This window comes from Lissotriton vulgaris, chromosome 3_1 (genome assembly GCF_964263255.1).
Source record: "Lissotriton vulgaris chromosome 3_1, aLisVul1.2, whole genome shotgun sequence".
Taxonomy (NCBI): domain Eukaryota; kingdom Metazoa; phylum Chordata; class Amphibia; order Caudata; family Salamandridae; genus Lissotriton; species Lissotriton vulgaris.
Genome location: NC_141689.1, coordinates 1572544715 through 1572565261, shown reverse-complemented (window position 1 = coordinate 1572565261; position 20547 = coordinate 1572544715). Strand labels below are relative to the sequence as shown.

Here is a 20547-nt window from a genome sequence, read left to right as displayed (position 1 = left end):
ACGGACAGACAGCCAAAATTACGGACTGTCCGTGAAATTTACGGACGGTTGGTCACCTTACTTAGGGCTACTAGTAGAATAGGAGCTGTTTTGGGGTTGCGTTAGGGCTTATGGCTTCTTGTAATATAGGTGCTGTTTTGGGGTTGTGTTAGGGCTTAGGGCTAGTTGCAGTATAGGTACAGTTTTGGCCTTTGGGGATTAGGGCTTAGGGCTACTAGTAGTATAGGTGCTGTATTGGAGTTTCGTTAGGCCTTAGGGCTAGTTGCAGTATAGGTACTGTTTTGGCTTTTGGGGATTAGGGCTTAGGGCTAATGGTAGTATTGGTGCAGTTTTTGGCTTCATGCATTAGGGCTTAGGGCTACTTTTAGTATAGGTGCTATTTTGGCGTTGCGTTAGGGCTTAGGGCTAGTTGCAGTATAGGTACTCTTAGGGACTTTGGGTTGAGGTCGTAGTGTAGGCTTGCTTTAGGGCTTAGGGTTTTGGGAAGTGTTAGCGTGCCATATAGTAGGGTACTGTTTTATGATTCAAGGATTAGGTTTTAGGGTCGGGTGAAGGGAAATCCAATTTAAAAGCATGGGGGGTGTCTGTATGTGGTGTGAATGTATTTTGCATGCATTTCTATACAAATGTGACGTAATGGTATGCGTTGTGATTACTCACGATCTAAGGGAACATGCGATGTAACAATTACGATGTAAAGGCATCAGTTTGGGTTGTAGCAAATTTGAGTGGCCCAGTAACTGACGGAAAAGAAAGCATTCTAGAACTCTTTTTGATTATTAATCTGGAAATAAAGCTAAAAGAAGAACCCAGACAATTTTCACTGAGATACCAGTTGTGCAAACCAACAGGGCATTTTAATTAGGCCTCTACAATCTGAGCAACAGGCAGGAACAATTTTTCTCCAACTACCTGACACAATTATATTCAGTGGCAGCTGGTATGACCCGAGGTTGGTAGGGCGGGTGGGGCATTAAAGAAAAAAAATTACATTAGGGAAGCAGGCTCCAAATTCTCAGGCCAATCCTGGCACTGCTCTCTGAGACTAATTCACTCTATACACTCCTTAATGTGTGTCTAACAATTACGTTGTTTTCACTCAAGACAAAGGGCCTGATTCTAACAGTTAAGTTGGTTTCACTCAAAACAAAGGGTCTGATTCTGATATTGGCAGTCCGACTGCCAGCCCGCAGCTGCGGCGGTCAGGAGAACGCCGCCAAGCCTGCGGCATCCCAACAGCCGCATTACAATGTTGCCGCAGGGCCTGCGGTTTTGTGGTGGTGCAGTCATGGCGGCAGCATGATGCAGCTCTAGGAATCAGTCGCAGCCAATATTGGCCATCCTGAAATGTATCTGGGCAGTCAAACGCACTGTTTCCCTCCACCATCTGCAGGAGAAACAGTGCCCACAACCGTGCAAATGGCATGGGGGCAAACATAGATGTCACAATGAATATAGCTCCAGGATGCATTCGCTCTGGAGACATGAATCCACCCCGAAAACTTGCCTTTCCGCCACCCGTATCATGGGGTGTACCCACCATGAAATGCTCAGCAGAAAGACAGGTCGTAATGGGTATGGCAGTAAACTCAAGTATTTGAAGGTGCCCTCTTGAGGTGGATCGGTGGAAAAGTATTTGCCCATTCTTCAAGTTGAAAGTTCCTTTTATTTTTTAGTTGATATAGCGCAAATTCGACCTGAAAGTACTGGAGCTCTTTACATGAGCACCACTTACGTTACACAAGGGCACGTTCATTTTTGGTAGGCACAGGGAGATTACGTGATTTGCCCTGAATTAGAGGATGTTGAGCCAATGCTGAGGCTCGAAACTGGTTTCCCAGCTCGAAGGTCAGCAGCTCTGGCCATTATGCCGTTGCGTGAAATACAATCACACTGCCCGCTGTCGGCCTCTTGAAACACTCCCCTTTTCAATGGAAGCAACAGCCCCTTTTTCTTTAATGGTTCTTGGAACACAATCAAAACCTTCGATGAAAGTGACATTCTCAAAATTCTAACAGCCCTGAAACCCTCAAACCACTTCAATGACCCGTTACCATCAAATATCTTCTGGAACATCAAATCTTCTATGCTCCCACTTTGGGCCAAGATAGTAAATGCCTCACTACTTCAAGGCATTATTCCAGACTGCCTAAATGTTGGACAGGTAACCCCTATTTTGAAAATACCCACAGCAGATCACTCTGATCTAAACAACTTTCACCCGATCTTCAACATTCTGCCTTTGGCAAAATTGCACTAAGATCGGCAGCTAAGATAAAGGATTAAGGATCCTAGTTTAAGACATAAACTTACTCACCTTTTGGCCAAAGATTATACATTTGATTTAAAATTGTACTTGAAAAATATAAAAAGGTCTACCGCAACAAAATGGATGCGGAAGCTTAGACTGGACCAGGTTACGGCTTTTATAAAGTGAAAGCCGTCAATTGAAAATCATTGGACTATGAATGGAACACAAAAACAGATGTCCGTTCTGCCTACTGAACACGCAGTCACTTTCACATTTGAATGTATTTTGCACGTTTGGTCAAGAAAGGGAAAAATATTGCTTCTATTTATAGGGAACTGCAGATTTGCCAAGTAAAGGAAATGATGATTTTAGTGCAGATGTGATGACATATGGCTCTGTTATCGACTTAGTATATTTTTTGATATTGTCAATCAATCAATCAATCATGACATTTGTATAGCGCGCTACTCACCCGGAAGGGTCTCAAGGCGCTGGGGGAGAGGGGTCCGTTACTGCTCGAAAAGCCAGGTCTTGAGTTGCTCCTGAAGGAGAGATGGTCCTGGGTTAGCCGAAGGTGGATGGGGAGGGAGTTCCATGTCTTGGCTGCCAGGTAGGAGAAGGATCTTCCTCCGGCGTCGGCTCTGCGGATGCTTGGAACGGCGGCGAGGGCGAGGCTGGTCGATCGCAGCTGGCGGGTGGGCATGTAGAAGGTCAGGCGGTTGTTGAGGTACTTGGGGCCCAGGTCGTGGAGAGCCTTGTGTGCGTGGGTGAGGAGTCTGAACGTGATCCTCTTGCTGACGGGGAGCCAGTGCAGGTCTCTCAGGTGGGGTATTGTGAAGGATACAATTGCCTATTTAAAATAGTATATTTATAAGCAAAGTCCTTTTCAATACAAAGTGTAAAGGCTATGTAATGTTCTGGTAAATTGATACATAAACTCAATATGAGGATATAGCGCTTGGCACTTTGCATTTTCCACTAAAGCCTTGCTTTTCTGTTATGTGATATTTTGTAACTTTTAATTACCTTGTATTGAGGGTGGTGCAATTGATAAATGTTTTGAAGAGCTGACAAGTTAAAGAAGATAGACAAGTTACAATATAATCATGTTTTTTAAAAATTGCACGTGAGTGCTATTTGAAATTATCTCTATATTAATATTTAATAGAATTCGGTTACTACTGCTTTAACTTAAAAATAAGCTGTAAGCAATTGCATCTTGCACTTACTAGAAACGAATATGGTATAATTATAGACTTCTGGTGTTGCCAATTAGAAAGATGGTAAATTGAAAAGTGTAGAAGGAACTAAGGGGCATATTATCAAGGACCGGTGTTAAAATGATCGCCGTTTTATCGGCAGGAAACTGCCGATAAAACGGCGATAATGGGCTTGATAATATGCCCTTGTTAATTCCTATAGAAACCCATGTTAACATCAGAACATGGGCTTCTATGGGAATTAACAAGGGCGTATTATCAAGCCCATTATCGCCGTTTTATCAGCAGGAAACTGCTGATAAAACGGCGATAATTTTAACACTGGTCCTTGATAATATGCCCCTCAATTAGAAATTAATCCGGAATCTTGTTGGAACTTCATTAGTGTGGCATCTTGCTAATAACTGATACATATTATGTAGTGTGCAGTAGGTGGGTAGATATTTTGAAATCTGTTATTTATATGATTCTTGTAAGGGAATGGTTTAGTTTTGTTTTTTATTCAACCTTCTAGCAAAATGTATGCGCTCTGAAATGAAACTATTTTGTAACTTTGCCATTTTTGTCCACATCTTTTTAAATGCATACCATTGCTGATTCTTTTTTATCTTTTTAGAAAATGTTAATTTTGTGTGATGATTGTAAAGTTTGTTTTGCCTAGTTGGCAATATATCAAACAAATAAACTTGAACTGAACTGAACTATTCTTCCTGCGAGGGTGTCATGCTGGCATCCAGTTTCGGTCATGAAGGCCTAACCCAGGCATGTCTTCAGGGGAAGATTGTAATATAAAGGCATTATACATAACATAGGTCCCACTGAAATTCTTATGGGTGTACTCTGCAACAAAGACTGGGACTCAAGAAATTCAATACATTTTTGCATCTTCACATATTCCAAGTAGGATTCCTGAGCAGGACACCGGGGAAATGAAACTGCTCACTTACCAAAAGGATGAGTATTTCTCCAAACTTAGGGGCATATTACCAACGATTAGCGATATTTATTGCTAACTAGGCTTAGCAATGAATTTTTATCAGTAAGCATCGCCGGAAATTATCGCTGAGATATCGTGCTATTAGCAACGTTTATCTCCAAAGCGATAAATTTTCCGGCGATAGCGTGAATATTGTGAGAATACAGCGATATTCACGCATTAGCGACAAAATGCTCTTAGCCATGTTATCCACCTCCTATTGGATAACATGGCTAAGAACTGGTCAGAGCAGGCGTTAGTTTTTGGCGATAGCAGGAATATTTCCATCGTTACGCCTGCCTTGCTAATAGGTGATAGCGACGCTAGCGACTGCTTTCAGTCGCTAACAGGTTGGGTATGCCCACTTTGCATGTCATTAGCGATAAATATCGCTGACATGCAAAGCGGGACCCAAACCACCCGCTATCGCCTAAAGCTGTCGCTAACTGCTGTTAGCGACAGCTTGCCAATAGAGCGATAGAATTATCACCGCTCAGTGGCTGAAAACGGCCGCTAAAGCGGCGATAATTGCCTATCGCCCTGCTTGGTAATATGCCCATTAATCCATATATGTTTAGGGAAGTTAAATAGTACAGAGACGAACTACGGCTGAGGAACGTTTATAACAGCAGTTGGCGTTCCTCAGTTAGGCTGGGTTGGCTACAGGATGATGAAGACAGCGTACGGAAATTCAGGGCCTGGCTGGGCAAGTGGGATTATAGAGCAACACATGGAATTCCTTCATCGAGTCCTTTGGGATATGTATTTTCCAAGAAACCTGGAGCTTGGAACCTCGGTACAAATTTGGTGATACTACCTTCTTTGTGCCTGCTGTTGCCCCTCCTGCAGGGAGGGGTCGCCGCTCTGGCGGCCTACTTATTTGGGTAAACATTTCATTGGGCTATCAGATTAGATGTAGAGAATCTAAGTCTCCTGACCTGCAGAGATTGTCAGTGAGAGGACCCCTTAGAGGGGGGACCCTGGAGATTTTTAATATCTATGTCAGAGGCCCCAAAGGAGGCTTGCCCTCTTTGACCTTATTGGGTCTTGAGGACGAACTTAGATTGTGTAGTCCTGATGTGTACATCATGCTTGCAGGGGACTTTAATTGCACCTTTGAGCCCCTAGCGGCAGATGACATTTTGGGTACCTCAGAGGAAGATGCCAGGAGAGGCATACCATCCTTATCGATAGCGCCTATAAAAAGATGGTCGCAAATGGTTGTACAAATGAATGCCCTAACTTTGGAGTATGGCCTGAGGGCGGTAAATGGAAGAACACCTTCGGATTCCTGTGGTGCCCACACGTTCAACAGGGTAGGTCATTCGTCAAGAATTGACTATACCTTGCTGAACTTCAAACTTTGGGCACATTTACTAGATATGGTAGTTCTACCATCTACGGACAGCGACCATAATTCACTCTCTTTGTCTTTGACCCCTTTATGGATGATGGGCAATAACCTTCAGGCACCCAATGTGTTGAGGTCGACAGGTGAAGTTTGTCCCACGAACTGTGGGAGACGCCTGAAATGGAATAATGTTGCCTGGGACGAGGGTATTAAATCCATAGGCAACCTTTTTATTGTACACAGCCAAAATACCAAGTCTAGCAAGAGGGGGTGTCCCAAGGGCAACCCAGGCTGGTATTCCAATTCTTGTCGGAGGGCAAAAAGGGACTTAATTAATGCAGTCAAAGCAAAGGGTCTTGGGCTGATCAGTATTGTCAGGAAGAAGTTTAGGGGAGCAATTTGTAAGGCAAAGGAAGAGTGGGAGAATCTGTTTTGGTGCAACCTGAAATTGGCAAGTGCTGGGAGGGATTCCAGGGGTTTTTGGAACTTAGTTAGAGCTAGGAATAAGCCTATTGACTCGCTTATAACATGTAATATCCCTGAGGCGTCATGGTTTGATCACTTTTCTCGCCTTTATACCTCCAACACGGGAGATGGGCTGAGATCCTTCGAGATATTACCATTGGACCCTCCTTGGCTGAGTGAGGCTCTACTATTCACTGCTAAAGAAGTGGAGCATGCGATCAGGTCTCTCGTTCCCAATAAGGCTGCAGGGCCTGATGGGTTACCGGGGGACCTAATTCGCATTAATTCGTTAGAATGGGGGAATCTTATTGCCTCACTGCAAGCTACTATGATGCTGCTCTCCCAGAATCTTGGATGGGCGCTGAGGTCGTCCTGATCTTCAAAAAAGGGAGTCGGGACAACCCAGTGAATTACCGGCCCATAAGTTTAATAAACTTTTCACAGAAAGTTGCAGGAAAGGTGGTTCTTGGGAGAGTGCTTCAGTGGGTAGAGGAAAATGGGATCCTCTCTGACTTTCAGGCTGGCTTTAGGTCAGGCACTGGGACCATTGAGCAGTCTTTTCGACTGCTGTTGCTCTACTGGAAGGTGGTTGTACTAGGCAAAGGCAGTCTGTATCTTGCTTTTATCTTTTTACGGACTGCCTTTGACCTAGTGCCCTGTGGTTGCTTATGGAGGGTACTGTCTGACTTGGGGATGCCCCCGTATTTACTGTCACTATTAATAAAGCTCCACGCTGAGAATTTTGCGCAGGTACGGTGGGGTAAACAGGGCCAAAAGACCGCTCGTATAATAGTGAATAGAGGTGTCTGCCAGGGATGCCTTCTTGCCCCCACTCTGTTCTCATTGTATGTTAACGGAGTGGTGGAGCACCTTTTAAAAAACCCTTCAGATGCTCCTTCCCTGGCGGGCAGGAGAATACCCACTTTATTATTTGCAGACGATACCCTTTTGATTTCCAAAACCCCGGTTGGACTACAGAGCCTCCTTGACAGCTTCCAATCCTTTTGCGATTCCCGGGGATTAAAAATTAACACTGAAATGACCAAATATCTGGCCTTGAATCCCCCGAAAAAGCTTGGTCGGTCACCTGTATTAAATACGGTGTCCCTGGAAAGGGTCAAGGAGTTTGATTATCTGGGGATCCGCCTCTCCGATACCATGAGATGGAAATGTCATCTCCAAAAGTTGTTATTGAGCCATAAAAGAGTGGTGGGGGCTCTGCTTAAAGAACAGCGACTATCGACCTCCAAACCTATCGCCCCGGTACTAGAAATCTATAAGGCGAGAGGGGTTAGTGCGGCGCTTTATGGAGCAGAACTTTGGGGAGCCCAGAACGTGGATCAGTTATCCTGCTCAGAAAATAAGTTCCTGAAGGACTTAATGGGTCTCCCGCACAATACCCCCACTTTACCCTTATTCTTAGACATGGGTTGCCGTCCCATCAAAGACCAGGCCAGATTACGACCCCTTCTTCTCTGGGCCCGCCTATGGAGGGTCCCTGAACTCGTCAGTTATGCAGAAGGGTTAAAGGAGGTTCTATCGATGTCTGGTTGGTCTAAAATAGGATGGCTGAGGGATGTTAAGCACCTGCTTGGAGAATTGGGATTTGGGGAGGCTTGGCAGTCCTTGGGCCTGATTCACAGAATGAATTTAAGACTCAATCCTAAACTTACTACTATTTTGGTATTCACAGAATGCACTTACTCATTTCGGTATTCACAGAAGGCACTTACTCATTTCGGTATTCACAGAAGTTAGTAGTCCTAACTTTAGGACTCCTAAATGCCTTCTGTGAATACCGAAAGTCTTAAAATTAGGATTTTTCTCTGTTTAGTAGTAGTAAAGTTAGGAGTCCTAACTTTACTACTACTAAATTGAAAAAAATACTAATTTTAAGACTTTCGGTATTCACAGAAGGCATTTAGGAGTCCTAAAGTTAGGAGTCTTAACTTTACTACTACTAAATTGAGAAAACTCCTAATTTTAAGACTTTCGATATTCACAGAAGGCATTTAGGAGTCCTAAAGTTAGGAGTCCTAACTTTACTACTACTAAATTGAGAAAAATCCTAATTTTAAGACTTTCGGTATTCACAGAAGGCATTTAGGATTTCTAAAGTTAGGAGTCCTAACTTTACTACTACTAAACTGAGAAAAATCCTAATTTTAAGACTTTCGGTATTCACAGAAGACATTTAGGAGTCCTAAAGTTAGGACTACTAACTTCTGTGAATACCGAAATGAGTAAGTGCCTTCTGTGAATACCGAAATGAGTAAGTGCATTCTGTGAATACCAAAATAGTAGTAAGTTTAGGATTGAGTCTTAAGTTCATTCTGTGAATCGGGCCCGATGTCTGCACCCCCTAAGGCAGTATTAAAAAAAGTTTATTGGGAGTGGGTAATGAATAAGAGAAATACTGACCCCAATCTGTGTAGAACCAACAGAGAATTTTTAATAGTAAAGGAGGTAACCCTATGTGAATCCTATCTTGATGCTATATCAAAACCTTGAGATAGAGCTTTGTATTTTAAATTCAGAATAGGAATACTTCCCTTTGGTGAACTGACTGCTGGCTGGAAGATCCGGGCAGAGACCACTGATCTTTGTCCTTTTTGCACTTCTAGGATTGAGTCAGTCCCCCATTTCCTATTTGAATGCCCTGCCTATAAAGCTCCTCGCCACAGGTGGCTTAAACCTTTGTGCAAGAGCTGGATACCAGACATTATTGTGAGGCCTTGCGAATTCTGAAATCTGATACACGGCCCCTATTTGTCTGTGGTGTGGCGAAGTTTTTAAGCTGGGCATGGCTAATCAGATCAAAAAGGCTTATGCATATTGTTTAATTCTTAGCCACTATGTCTGACTATTTTATGTAATTTATTGGTCCCATTCGTATTCTATTTTGTATGATTGTATTTCTATGGATTGGCCCTTTTATCTCTTTACAATGTTTATGTATTGCTTCTAAAGATATGTTTTATATCGAAAGAAAGCCAATTTGACTGACTGACTGACTGAGCAACACATGCTGCATAGGTTCGATGATTGCCAGGGGAACTTTATTAAAAATCCCAGGAACGTTAAAGACCCTGAAACAAAAAAAAAGCTGTAGTGTTCGTGTTCATTTTGAAAGGAAGAATCTTCTTGTGTTTTCTGATAATCTGAATGCCAAGATATCTGTCTAACAAGTTTGGAGCTTGCTTCCAATGCCCTTGATATAACCAAGGGTAAATTTGGTTGAGCACCAGCAATCTGAATTTTTCAATCTTAAACCACCGATTTGTTGTCATTTGGGGTTAGAATCAGTTGGACATCCTGCTTCAGATCCAGTTTTCTAAAGGAAATGGCAGGAATACATGTGTTCCTCTAGCGTCTATGACATTCCTCTTCAACACGTTCTTAATTAAAAGATAGATTTTCTGTGTCAGCCAGTTTTCAGCCAGTTTAGGAGGAAAATAATGGAATATGGAGTGCAAAACTCAGCTTCCAAACATTCTGAACAATATCCAGTACCCATTTGAGTTTTGTTATACTGTGCAATGCGGAAAGGTGGTTAGATGTGCTTTCTTCCATTGTTGTGTTATAATAAACAAGTGAATCGAAGGATATACCAGGGAACAAGGGTGAAGTTAGTTATCAAGGAACAAGAGGGCCCTTACCATAGAAAAAACATGATATTATCTATAGAAAACAAAATATTTTCTATAGCATCCTGTGATGGGGTTATATACATAGTAATTTAATGAATATTTTGAAAAAAGCAAAAAGATAGGGGACGGCTGAAAAAAACCCAGGAACAGCTAAACAAATTATATACATATAAAACTCAGACATTTGCAGGAAGGTGCCATAAATAATTAATCAAAAGACACTCATTTGATGGACGGAATGCATAACAAATCAAAACATCCACCCACAGATAAATAAAGAGTTCTGGGTTAAATCCATCATTCTTTTGCTCACCATGCCACCCCAGTTTAGGCCAGGCCATATGCAAATCAGCCTTGACCCTGTGCCTCATCGGAACAGTCCAGCCCGAACTGCCAAGCCAGGTCCTCCCTGGACTGGAAACAAGCACCTTGTAACCGGTTTCGGGGTTTCACCCCTCATCAGCCAAGATAGCTTGAATCCAGTGGCACAGTGAGCCCGGGACCCATGTCTGGGCATACCTGGTGCACTGAGTGCGAGAAAGCAAAAAACACACATTTGATGGATGGAATGCAGAACAAATCTTGCTTCCAGTCCAGGGAGGACCTGGCCTGGCAGTTCGGGCTGGACTGTTCCCATTGGGCGCAGGGTCAAGACGGATTTGCATATGGTGGGTTCAAACTAGAAAGGCTTTAGGCCCAGATCTCTGTACTGGGGTGAATGAATGACATTGTTCTGCATTATGTCCATCAATTGTTATTTTTGCATAATAAATAATACATTAGCACCACATAATGCTATATAATGCCCATGCCATTTATATCTCAATAAAACATTTGTAATAGTCATGGTGCTTTGCGGTCTCACATCATTGTGGCAACCTGTGCAGGCACAATAATCAAGCATGTTTCTTGTCACAGCGAAAAGGACTTTTTGCTGGTTTTCCCAACTTCTAGGGCTCTCTTATGAGGCCAAGCGAGGCTAAAAAGTGGCTGGGGTTGCTCCTGCCTTTGCATGATGGTAAGTAGGTTTCTGTCACAGTTATTTTGGTCGTTGTTGTAGTCTCTTTTTCAGTCCCAGTTCATTGGCCCACATGCATCAAGCATTTTTGGAGTCGCAAACGGTGCGATTCCTTAAAATCGTCCGTTTGCGATTCCAAAAGTGCTGTTTGGGATGCATCATGCTATTTTAGAAATCACAACTTTTTTGCGGTTTCAAAAATTGCGATAGCATATAAGAAATCCCAATTTTGCGATTTCTTAAATGCTATGCATCATTTCCAAAAAATGTGCGATTTTTCAAATTGGAAGTGCAAATTACCACGAGGTTCAACCTCGTGGTAATTTGCAAAATTGTTTAAAAATGCACAAAAATGCATTTTTTAAACTGTTAAGTTACAGACACACATGTCCTTAGGACATGTGTGTATGTAACTTCTACTGAAAAGTACATTTCATGGGTGCAGGGGGGGGTCATTTAGACCCCCCTCTCCACCCTTGAAATGGATTGATGAATTGCGATTTCAAATTGTGAATTCGCAATTCTCATTCATTCCTATGGGCATTTTGGCCCATAGGAATGAATGGGAATTGCGAATTCGCAATTTGAAATTCACATTTTTTATGCGATTCAGTAAAAATAGCGATTTTTACCGAATTGCATAAAAAATGAAAAAATAATCATGCATAGGCTTTTGCGATTTCTAAATTGCGAATCGCTATTTTTCGCAATTTAGAAATCGCAAAAGCCGATATTGATGCATGTGGGCCTTAATATTGTCTTTAGATACATTTTCTAAATTTCTTCAGCTCAATGGGAGGGAATACAAATTACAAAAACAGTGCAAGTCTAGCATTATTGTTGGGAATTTGGTCTTAATCAAGTGCATTTTAAAACACCCTATGGACAAGCCTTGACAATAGCTTAGAACCAAGAGATTCATCAATGTTCTGCCTGGCTCCTTGGATCTCTCTTCCATCATTACCCTTTGCTCTAACACGGTCCTCCTGAGGGCTTCGCCTAGAGATAATTCCTTTTCTAGTGTAAATAGTACAAGAAACTAAAATAAACTAAAATAATATAACATAACATAACTCAGGCTTTTCCAACGAGCAGTTTGTGAGCTCTTCGCACAGATCGCACAGATCACTAAAGTCAATTAGCAGTTTTTGCTTGGTTAATTTAATACATGTATACAAAAATTGAAAAGCATGTATCCAAGTTGAAAATGTGTGTATTTTCAGAACTCATGAGTCGATTTTTCTGACGAAGTGTTTGCATTTCCTAAATATATTTAAAGCTGATATTTGAGGGACTAAAAAACATTAATGTTGGGGAGCCTTACTACTAATATAATTAATTTGATGCTAGGGGCATTGAAGCTATGGTTGTTATGTATTACACATGTAGAGGCATTCCACAGTGACAAAGCATTTTTTACATAACTGCTGGCAACCATGACTGATTCAATCAGGTAATCACTGCTGCAATACTTGCATTTGCTGGCCACTAATGTAATCTTGTCTTATGTGGTTACCATTACATCTCTTGATTAATATTCAGGAGGATTTTCACTGACATAAGTAGCTCTTATTACTGAACAGGTTGGAGATCCCTGAATAACGGAACATACCATAACGTAACGTAAAGAAAAGTAGCGTAACATAACATCACCCTTCTCTCTCTAACAGGTTGTGAGTCCTCTTTCAGTGTCACAATCAATCTGCTATGTGGCGTAGATCTGGTGAGTTGCATAAAAATGCTGCTGCTCTAAGTCACATATGCTCTTTTACATGCACCCTGGACACCAGGTGTGGCAGAGGAGAAATTAAACAGACTTACCTGTGCAAGGGCGAGAGTTTGGACCCAAACTGATGCTGGACCCAAAACTGATTCGGCCTGGCCATGCACTGCGCCATCATACACTGATGTTTCCAGAAAAGGCCACACATGTACCGGGGACACAGGTCATTGCCCATAGGCAATGAAACAGATTTCCCTACTAGTGGGTTAGAAGTTGACACCAAACACTGATGCTGCACACCTGTCATGTGCAGCAAGCCCCTTAAGCCCCCACCTCCCCAGGCATTAATCAAGGCTCTAGCAACCAAAGATCTGCCACCCTCCATATCTGTCACCTGACAGCCCAATGATTTCCTTCAGAGAACATCACCAACAGAACATTTTGTCTGTAGTGCATGCTTTGAAAGAGGCCAGCACAACAAGATAATATGCACTCTACTATGTATAGCCTTGAAGGACAAGGTACTTACTTTCAGTAATGCTCTCTCTGGTAGAGATTCTATCTAGCTGCAGATTCCTCTACTTTTGAATATTCCACAGGCATCAGACTAGATCAGGAAACGTTTCAGCAATGCTTCTGCGCACTCAAAGGTAGTATCTTGGAGCTCTACACTGATGCCATTCCAATCCGTAAATGAAGTGAGGGGGCTACATAGGAGCCACTCCTGCAATCTGCCATTAGGTGCTTTTGAGACTGGTTACAACTCCAGACGCTGGGCCCCAAAAACAAGTTGGTAGGCAGTGTGCAGATTCCTAGACTAAGAATGTTATTAACGAGTAGAGTCCAAACATAGAATGGGAGAATAGGAGAGTCGGAGGGGAATCTTTGGCTACATAGAGTCTCTACCAGAAAGTGTGTTACTGAAGGTAAGTAACATGCTCTTCTGATAGAGACTAATGGCCCGCAGATTCCTCGCCTTTTGAATAAATACCAAAGCAGTGGCTAATGGGAGGAGTGGTGTGGATGGAGGGAAAACAGTAAGTCCTGCAAGACCGAGCTGGCAAAATGCCCTTTTCGGGGGACTTGGCTGTTCACACAATAGGGCTTTGTGAAAGTATGGAGGGATGGCCACATAGCTGCCTGGGAAATGTTTAGGTCCGGGACTTTGTGTGCCAACACAGTGATAGCAGTTTCGGCCCTTGTGGTGTAGACTTACAGTTCTTCCGGAGGCTGCTTCTTTGCCAGTGAGTAGCAGATCTTAACGCAGAGCGTGATCCAGGGCAAGATGGTAAGCTTCTGAGCAGCCTTTCCTTGTCTTTTTTTTATTACTTTGGCTAACTCCACAAAGAGCTGATTGTCCAACCGGTTGTCTTTAGTATGATTGATCTGAAAGCTCAGTGCTCTTTTAATGCATTGAGTGGTAGCAGCGTAATGGCTTCACTGTTGTGGAACGGCATCACAATTTTTGGCAGAAATGATCCCCTAGTTTGCAGAACCAGGAAATAGGTGGTGTATGGTGGATCAACACACAGAGCCTGAAGTTCACCCACATGTCTTGTGGAGGAGATGGCAACCATTAACACAGTTTTGATGGTGAGAAGCTCCGAAGGACAGCTGTGGAGCAGCTCAAATGATGGAGAGATGGAGGTCAAGGACCAGCCGCCCTACAGAGGTAGATTCTTCTGTGGCTGGGCTAGGAGACCAGAAAGGGGCTGTTTCTGGGGAAGTATCAAGCCGACTACCCACTTGGAAGTCTTCATACTACTAACTGTCATCAGCATAGGGCTGAGCAAACTCATCAACCTGGTCTTAATCAGTATTGGAGTCCGTTCAGAAAAGAAAGTGTAAAGAATGTTGTCTGCCTTGTTGAAAAGGGAGTACATAAACCTCTGTCATAATTGGCTGTGATGTCTGTCAAAGTCGGACCGGCATCAGAGGGGCACCTGTTCGGGCAGCAAAGTTTTCATTGGCAGAACCAGGCCTGGCATGGTTGTGGGAGCTAGGAGCAGCATCACTTATGGAGCCGAGGGCAGATGTGGTTTAGAGGGCTCATCTGGCGCAAAGGGTGAACCCGCCAGCGTTAATCTAGGTGGAATACCTCTTGGCCAGTTGGCACGCCAAAGGGAGTTGGTAGATATCTGTAGAGCTGGAGCATAGCTGTGTGGAACTCTTCTATCTGGTACAACGTGGCTGAAGGCCCCCAGAACCAGTTACAGAATCAGCTCTGAAGTCGACCGACTCCAGGAGCAGGAACTGAATTGTTGGCCCCACCCATGTGCTTCGTAGGGTGAGTGGGAATGCAGCGAAGGAACAGAACTTCACTTAGACTTCTAGTGGTTTTTATGCTTATCAGAGGACTTGGAGCACCATAAAGACCGGCTTTAGAGGGGCTCTGTCGACTCTGGGAACAGGAGTAGGAATGGGATCAAGATTTGGAATTGGAGCGGAACTTGGAGAGGTCCTGGCATTGCATCTTCTTGTGCTTGGTGACATAAAGCTTCACCTCATGTTCGCTGATGGCCTTCAGGTTCATTGATGCATAGTCTCTGTAGGCCTTGGAATCATCTCCCGACAACAGACACCACAGACAAACCTGGTGAGGATCTGTCACAGACATCTGCATGCAACAGTCCTTACAGGGCTTAAAACTTGTCTTCTGAGGGGGTGACCTCCTTGCACAGGGATGACAATTTGAAGAAAGAAAATGAAAAAAAAAGGTATCTCTGAGAGCCAGCAGAACATACGAATTTACGTCTGGAGACCTGGAAAGAAAGGAACTGATGTCAGTGCGCGGAAGTACATAATTTTAGGAGCGTCAGTAAGGAGCTGAAAAGTGCCATCTTCCCGCACACAGAAGTATTGCTGAAACATTTCTGGATCCAGTTTGACACCTGGGAAATAGTCAAAGGGAGAGAAATCTGCGGCTAAGAGTGTCTATCAGAAATTAGTTTTATCTCCACACAATATTAAAAATGAAATAATTTCAAACCTACTTTGTCAGACGTACCTGAATATGCTCTCCTCTGTGAAAGGCTCTCCTCTACTATCTAGGAGGGGGTCTCTCACTGCGAACGGTTTTAGTCTGCTTAAGAGTGTGAGCAAAGAGGGCACCTGCCTGGCATATTCTGCAAGATGATCCTTAAATACAATGTCTTCTGAGATGACCAAATCTTTATGATAGAAAAAGAGCAAAAAAAACCAGAAAAAAAGTATAGTGTTAGAAAAAGTTGGGCAAATGCACAAATATATTGAGTTTAGAGAGTACAATACCATTCACCAATATTTTTCCCTCTCAGTTAGCTGTTTATTGCCTTGCCTAAAGAGGCTAGGAGACATATAAAAGATAAAAAGGCTGCCCAAAGTATCAGAGACCCCATACACGCTGTACCTAGTTATTCAAATTAGTTTTCCTCCTTCTTCTGACCTAATCCTATGGAGTAGCAAGCTCATATGAATCCTAAAAGCAACCAAGATTGACAGAGGATGGCATTGTAATGCGTTCCTTTGCTGCAGTAGTCATGCCATAGAAACTGCACAGGCTACATCACTTACTCACAGAGGTTGTGTAGGCCACCTGTCTTGTCCGTATGACTCCCATGCAAGAAATCCAACCTAAATATGTTTTTCTACTCAAATATCTGAAATGCCATTACTCTGTAACTATAACCCATTGTACAAAGAGTACACATGTTTAAATGATCACTTACTGCAATGGTCTTAAAACTTTATATGCGGCGACCCCCCAAGAAACGTGCTCTGGTCTCCAAGTGATATTGTTCAAGGAAGAACTTTGAACATTCCAGGTATAGTGATTAAATTAATAATTGCTTTTTTGTCTCTAAATTCAAACATAGCAACGCAAAAGAACAAGTTACCTACCTTCGATAACGCCTTATCTGGTAGAGACTATATATAGCCACAGATTATTTACCTTTGAATTTCCTCAAGTGTCAAACTGGATCCGGAAGATTTTTTGTGAGCCTTACCCCTGCATTGTCGGCGTTGCCTGCGCTGGAAGTGACGTCAGCGGCACCTATATAGGCGCCACCCAGGTACACTGACATCAGTTACTTTTCACAACTTTCCATGCCATAGGAGCGGAGCCATGAAGTGTACTGACACTGGTGTTACAAATGAATGCTCTGACCCTAGAAATCTGTCTGCATCCTCGGGTGGGTTGGTAAGAAATCAGTGGGTAGATATAGGGTCTTCTTACAAGTTTGGCAGTCTGTGGACCTCTGTTCCGGCAGTGGCGGTAGGACAGTGGAGAGCTCAGCAGTCTGACGCAGTCTGACCACCGTATTACAAGTTGGGCGGATTGTGTTTCTGAAGACCGTGGCTGAACCGCTGAGACCGCTAGGTTTGCTGTTGGGGAAAGGCAGCAACCTTAGTGCGGTACAGGGGAGGTGCACAGCCGTCCGTATTTTGAGATGCCTTTTCCATGAGCTGACTGCAGCGGTTCGACCGCCTTCTTCAAAGGATTTGAAGTGTGTACTTGGTCTTCCAGGCAGAGTCCGACATGGATGCCTTTTTTCAGGTCCCCCCTTCACAGCATGATCTTAGCCCCGAGGATTACGACCATTTATGACAATATACAAGTGAGGCCCTTTCATACCATATACCCATTGCTAGGCCTTCCCACATATGGGCAGGCCACCAGCAACAGATAGGTTGTATTTTTCCACTTGTATCATCCATATGCATGCATCTGACATATATGCCTTCGAAATGCACACACAGGCATAGAGATATTAGGAAAAAGTACTCACCACCACCGCAAGATAGCCGCACTGTGGTCTACTGGGGGGCGCAGACGCGGTTCTCACGCAGTCGGACTGACAAACTCGTAATTAGGCCCATAGTCTCTACTACATAAGGCATTACCATAGGTAAGTAACCTGTTAATCTGATAGAGACTTTTAGCCACAGATTTCTTACCTTTGAATAGATACCCAAATAATACCATCCCCAGAGGACAGTTTGCAGACCAATTTTAGATCAGGAAGTCCTGTAGGCACATCTCTACAGACCTGACTGTCCAGACAGTAATGTTTGGTGAACGTGTGCAGAAAAGCCCACGTTAGTGCCTGGCAGATATCCAGAACTGAAACTCTGCAAGCTAATGCAGTGGTTGCAGCATTAGCTCTGGTGGAATGACCTTGCAACCCTTCAGGAGGTTGTTTCTTGGTCAATGTGTAGCATATTATGATGCAGAGCATGACGCAGCGAGAGATGGTTTGCTTATGCACCGCTTGACCCTTCTTTACACCAACTTACCCAAAAAGAGTTGATTGTCCACCTGGAACTCTCATGTGCGATTAAGGTAGAACGACAACGTTCTTTTTGGATCCAGACAGTGGAGTCGTTCCTTATATTTAGAGGGATGTGGAGGAGTGTAGAATGTAGGCAGTGTGATTGATTGGCCTACATGGAACGGGGAGACCACTTTCGGCAGAAAGGAGGCCCTTGTGTGAAGCACCACTTTGTCAGGAAAGACTGAGAGGTAAGGTGGCCAGGGCCGGCTTTAGGCATGTGCAAACTGTGCACCTGCACAGGGGCACCAAACCCCAGGGGCCACCACACCAATATATATCCTTAATATAATAATCCTTTGAGGATGGATACATATTTGCGTGGCGGCCCCTGGCAGGTATTTGGCGGCCTCCGGCTCTGTCCACTTCCAAACACCCTGACCCCCCCCTCTTCACTGGCCTCCGCACTCCGCCCCGCCCAGACCCCCTCTTCCGGGGCCCCCTGCCTTCGCTCCCTGCCCAGGGCCTCCATGAGCCTAGAGCCGCCCCTGAGGTGGCTTAGATGATAAGGCCTGCATCTCACTCACTCTATGGGCAGATGTAATCATCAGCAGGAAGGCTGTTTTGAGTGTGAAGGAGCCTGAGTGGACAGTTATGTAAAACCTCAAATGGAGCACACATCAAACATGTCAGAACCAGATTAAGGTCCAAATGAGGCATAATGAATGGTGAAGGGGGAAAAGGTGTAAGAGACCTTTCAAACGCCTATGTACAATAGGGGATTTAAACAAGGAGGTTTGGTTAGGCAGCTGCAATAAGGCAGGCAGAACAGAAAATATTCCTTAATGGAGCCCAGTGCAGAGTCCTGTAGGGCAAGGGAAAGAATAAAAAGAAAAACTTCAGAAAAATGGGCAGAAAAGGGATCAATTGACTTTTCTGCACACTATGCCACAGATGCTTTCCAATAGCACATGTGTACTGTCTTGGTAGAGGTACACCTGGCTGCCAGAATCACATAACAGACTTCAGGAGGAAGGTAGAAAGGTGTCAACTGCCGCCACTCAATCTCCACGCGAGAAGACGGAGATTGGACAGGTTGGTGTGGAGAACCCTCCCCTGCTGCTGAACAGAAGATCCCACAGAAGGGGCAGCCTGATCAGAGGATCAATGGCCATGCTCAGTAGCTGGGGATACCAGATTCTCAGTGCTCATTCCGGAGCCACAGGAATAATTTGGGCCCGGTCATTCCTGATCTTCTTGAGAACTCTGGGCAGGAGTGGTATGGGCAGAAAGGCGCCTTTGAAACACCAGCACACAAAACTGCTGACATTGCGCCTTCTCGACGGAGGCAAACAGATCTAACCAAGGCTCTCCCCACTATTGAAGGAGACCTTGCGCTACCTCCGGATGGAGATATCATTCGTGATACACAAGGCATCGACGGCTGAGTTCGTCAGTCCTGGCATTTAGTGAACCTTCCAGGTATTCGACCACCAGGAAAATGCCAGGCTGTTCCAGCCATGTGCAGAGATGCAGGGCCTCGTTACAAAAGGTCCACAATCCCACCCCTCCCTCTTTGTTGCAGTACACATGGTGGTGGTGTTGTCCATAAACACCTGCACTAGCCTTCCCTTGATGTATGGTAGAAAGGCTTTCAATGCCAGTCTGATAGCACAGATCTCCAGCATGTTGATGTGGAGTCCGGATTCTCTGGGAGGCCAGAGTCCCCTGATTTTCACCACTCCCAGATGGCTGCCCCATTCCAGGAGTGATGCATCTGTCACTACTGTCAGATCTGGTTGGGGAAGGGAGAGGGGTCTGCCTCTGATCAAATCACAGTTGGTTAGCTACCACTGCAGATCTTTTGCAGTTCCCTACAAGATCTGCACCAAGTGGGAGAGATTCCGCTGATGCTGTACTCACTGGAACTTCAGGTCCGACTGCAGAGCTCGCATATGCCATCTGGCATGTGTCACCAGCAGGATGCAGAAGGCCATGAGGCCCAGCAGTCTCAGAGTCAGTTTTACCGAAACCCAGGATAAAGGCTTAAACATCGGTAACATAGCCTGAATATCCCGGACTCGCCGCTCAGGAGGGTAAGCTTCGGGCTGCACTGTGTCCAGAACAGCTCAGATGAAAGGAAGCATCTGAGAGGGAGTCAGGTGTGACTTTGGCATGTTGATAGTGAACCCCAGTGATTGCAGAAGGTTCGCTGTAGCCTAAGTGTGGGAGACAACAGCCTGGTGCGAGTCCGCCTTCAACAGCTAGTCATCAGAATAGGGGAAGACTGGCACATTGGATCTCCGCAGATGAGCTGCAATCACCATCATCACCTTGGTGAACACCAGAGGGGCGCTGTTAAGGACAAAGGGGAGCAGGGTGAACTGAATATGCTTGTGGCCTACTGTTGAGAAGCATTTTAAAATCAAGCGTAATTTACCGATTCATGCCCTTATATAGCTATATTTCACATTGCCCTTATATAGGCATAGAAATCATACCCATATTTAGACATAACCCATCCAGTCCAAATACAGGCATGGCTACTGCCACTAGTTCCAAAAAGCCACAACGATTTCTTGGAAAACTCAGCAGTCAGGGACATCCCCTTACTTGAATATTGATTTTTCCTAGAAATCAT

At 44.2% G+C, this 20547-nt stretch overlaps 1 protein-coding gene across 1 annotated transcript in view; it reads right to left on the bottom strand.

Moving 5' to 3' along the window:
• SHOC1 (shortage in chiasmata 1) overlaps positions 1-20547 on the bottom strand; it is a 1715507-nt gene that overhangs the window by 1382562 nt on the left and 312398 nt on the right. The window contains exon 5 of the mRNA XM_086963751.1: positions 15662-15824. Coding sequence (XP_086819877.1) covers positions 15662-15824 — 163 coding nt within the window. The remainder of the gene's footprint in view (positions 1-15661; positions 15825-20547) is intronic.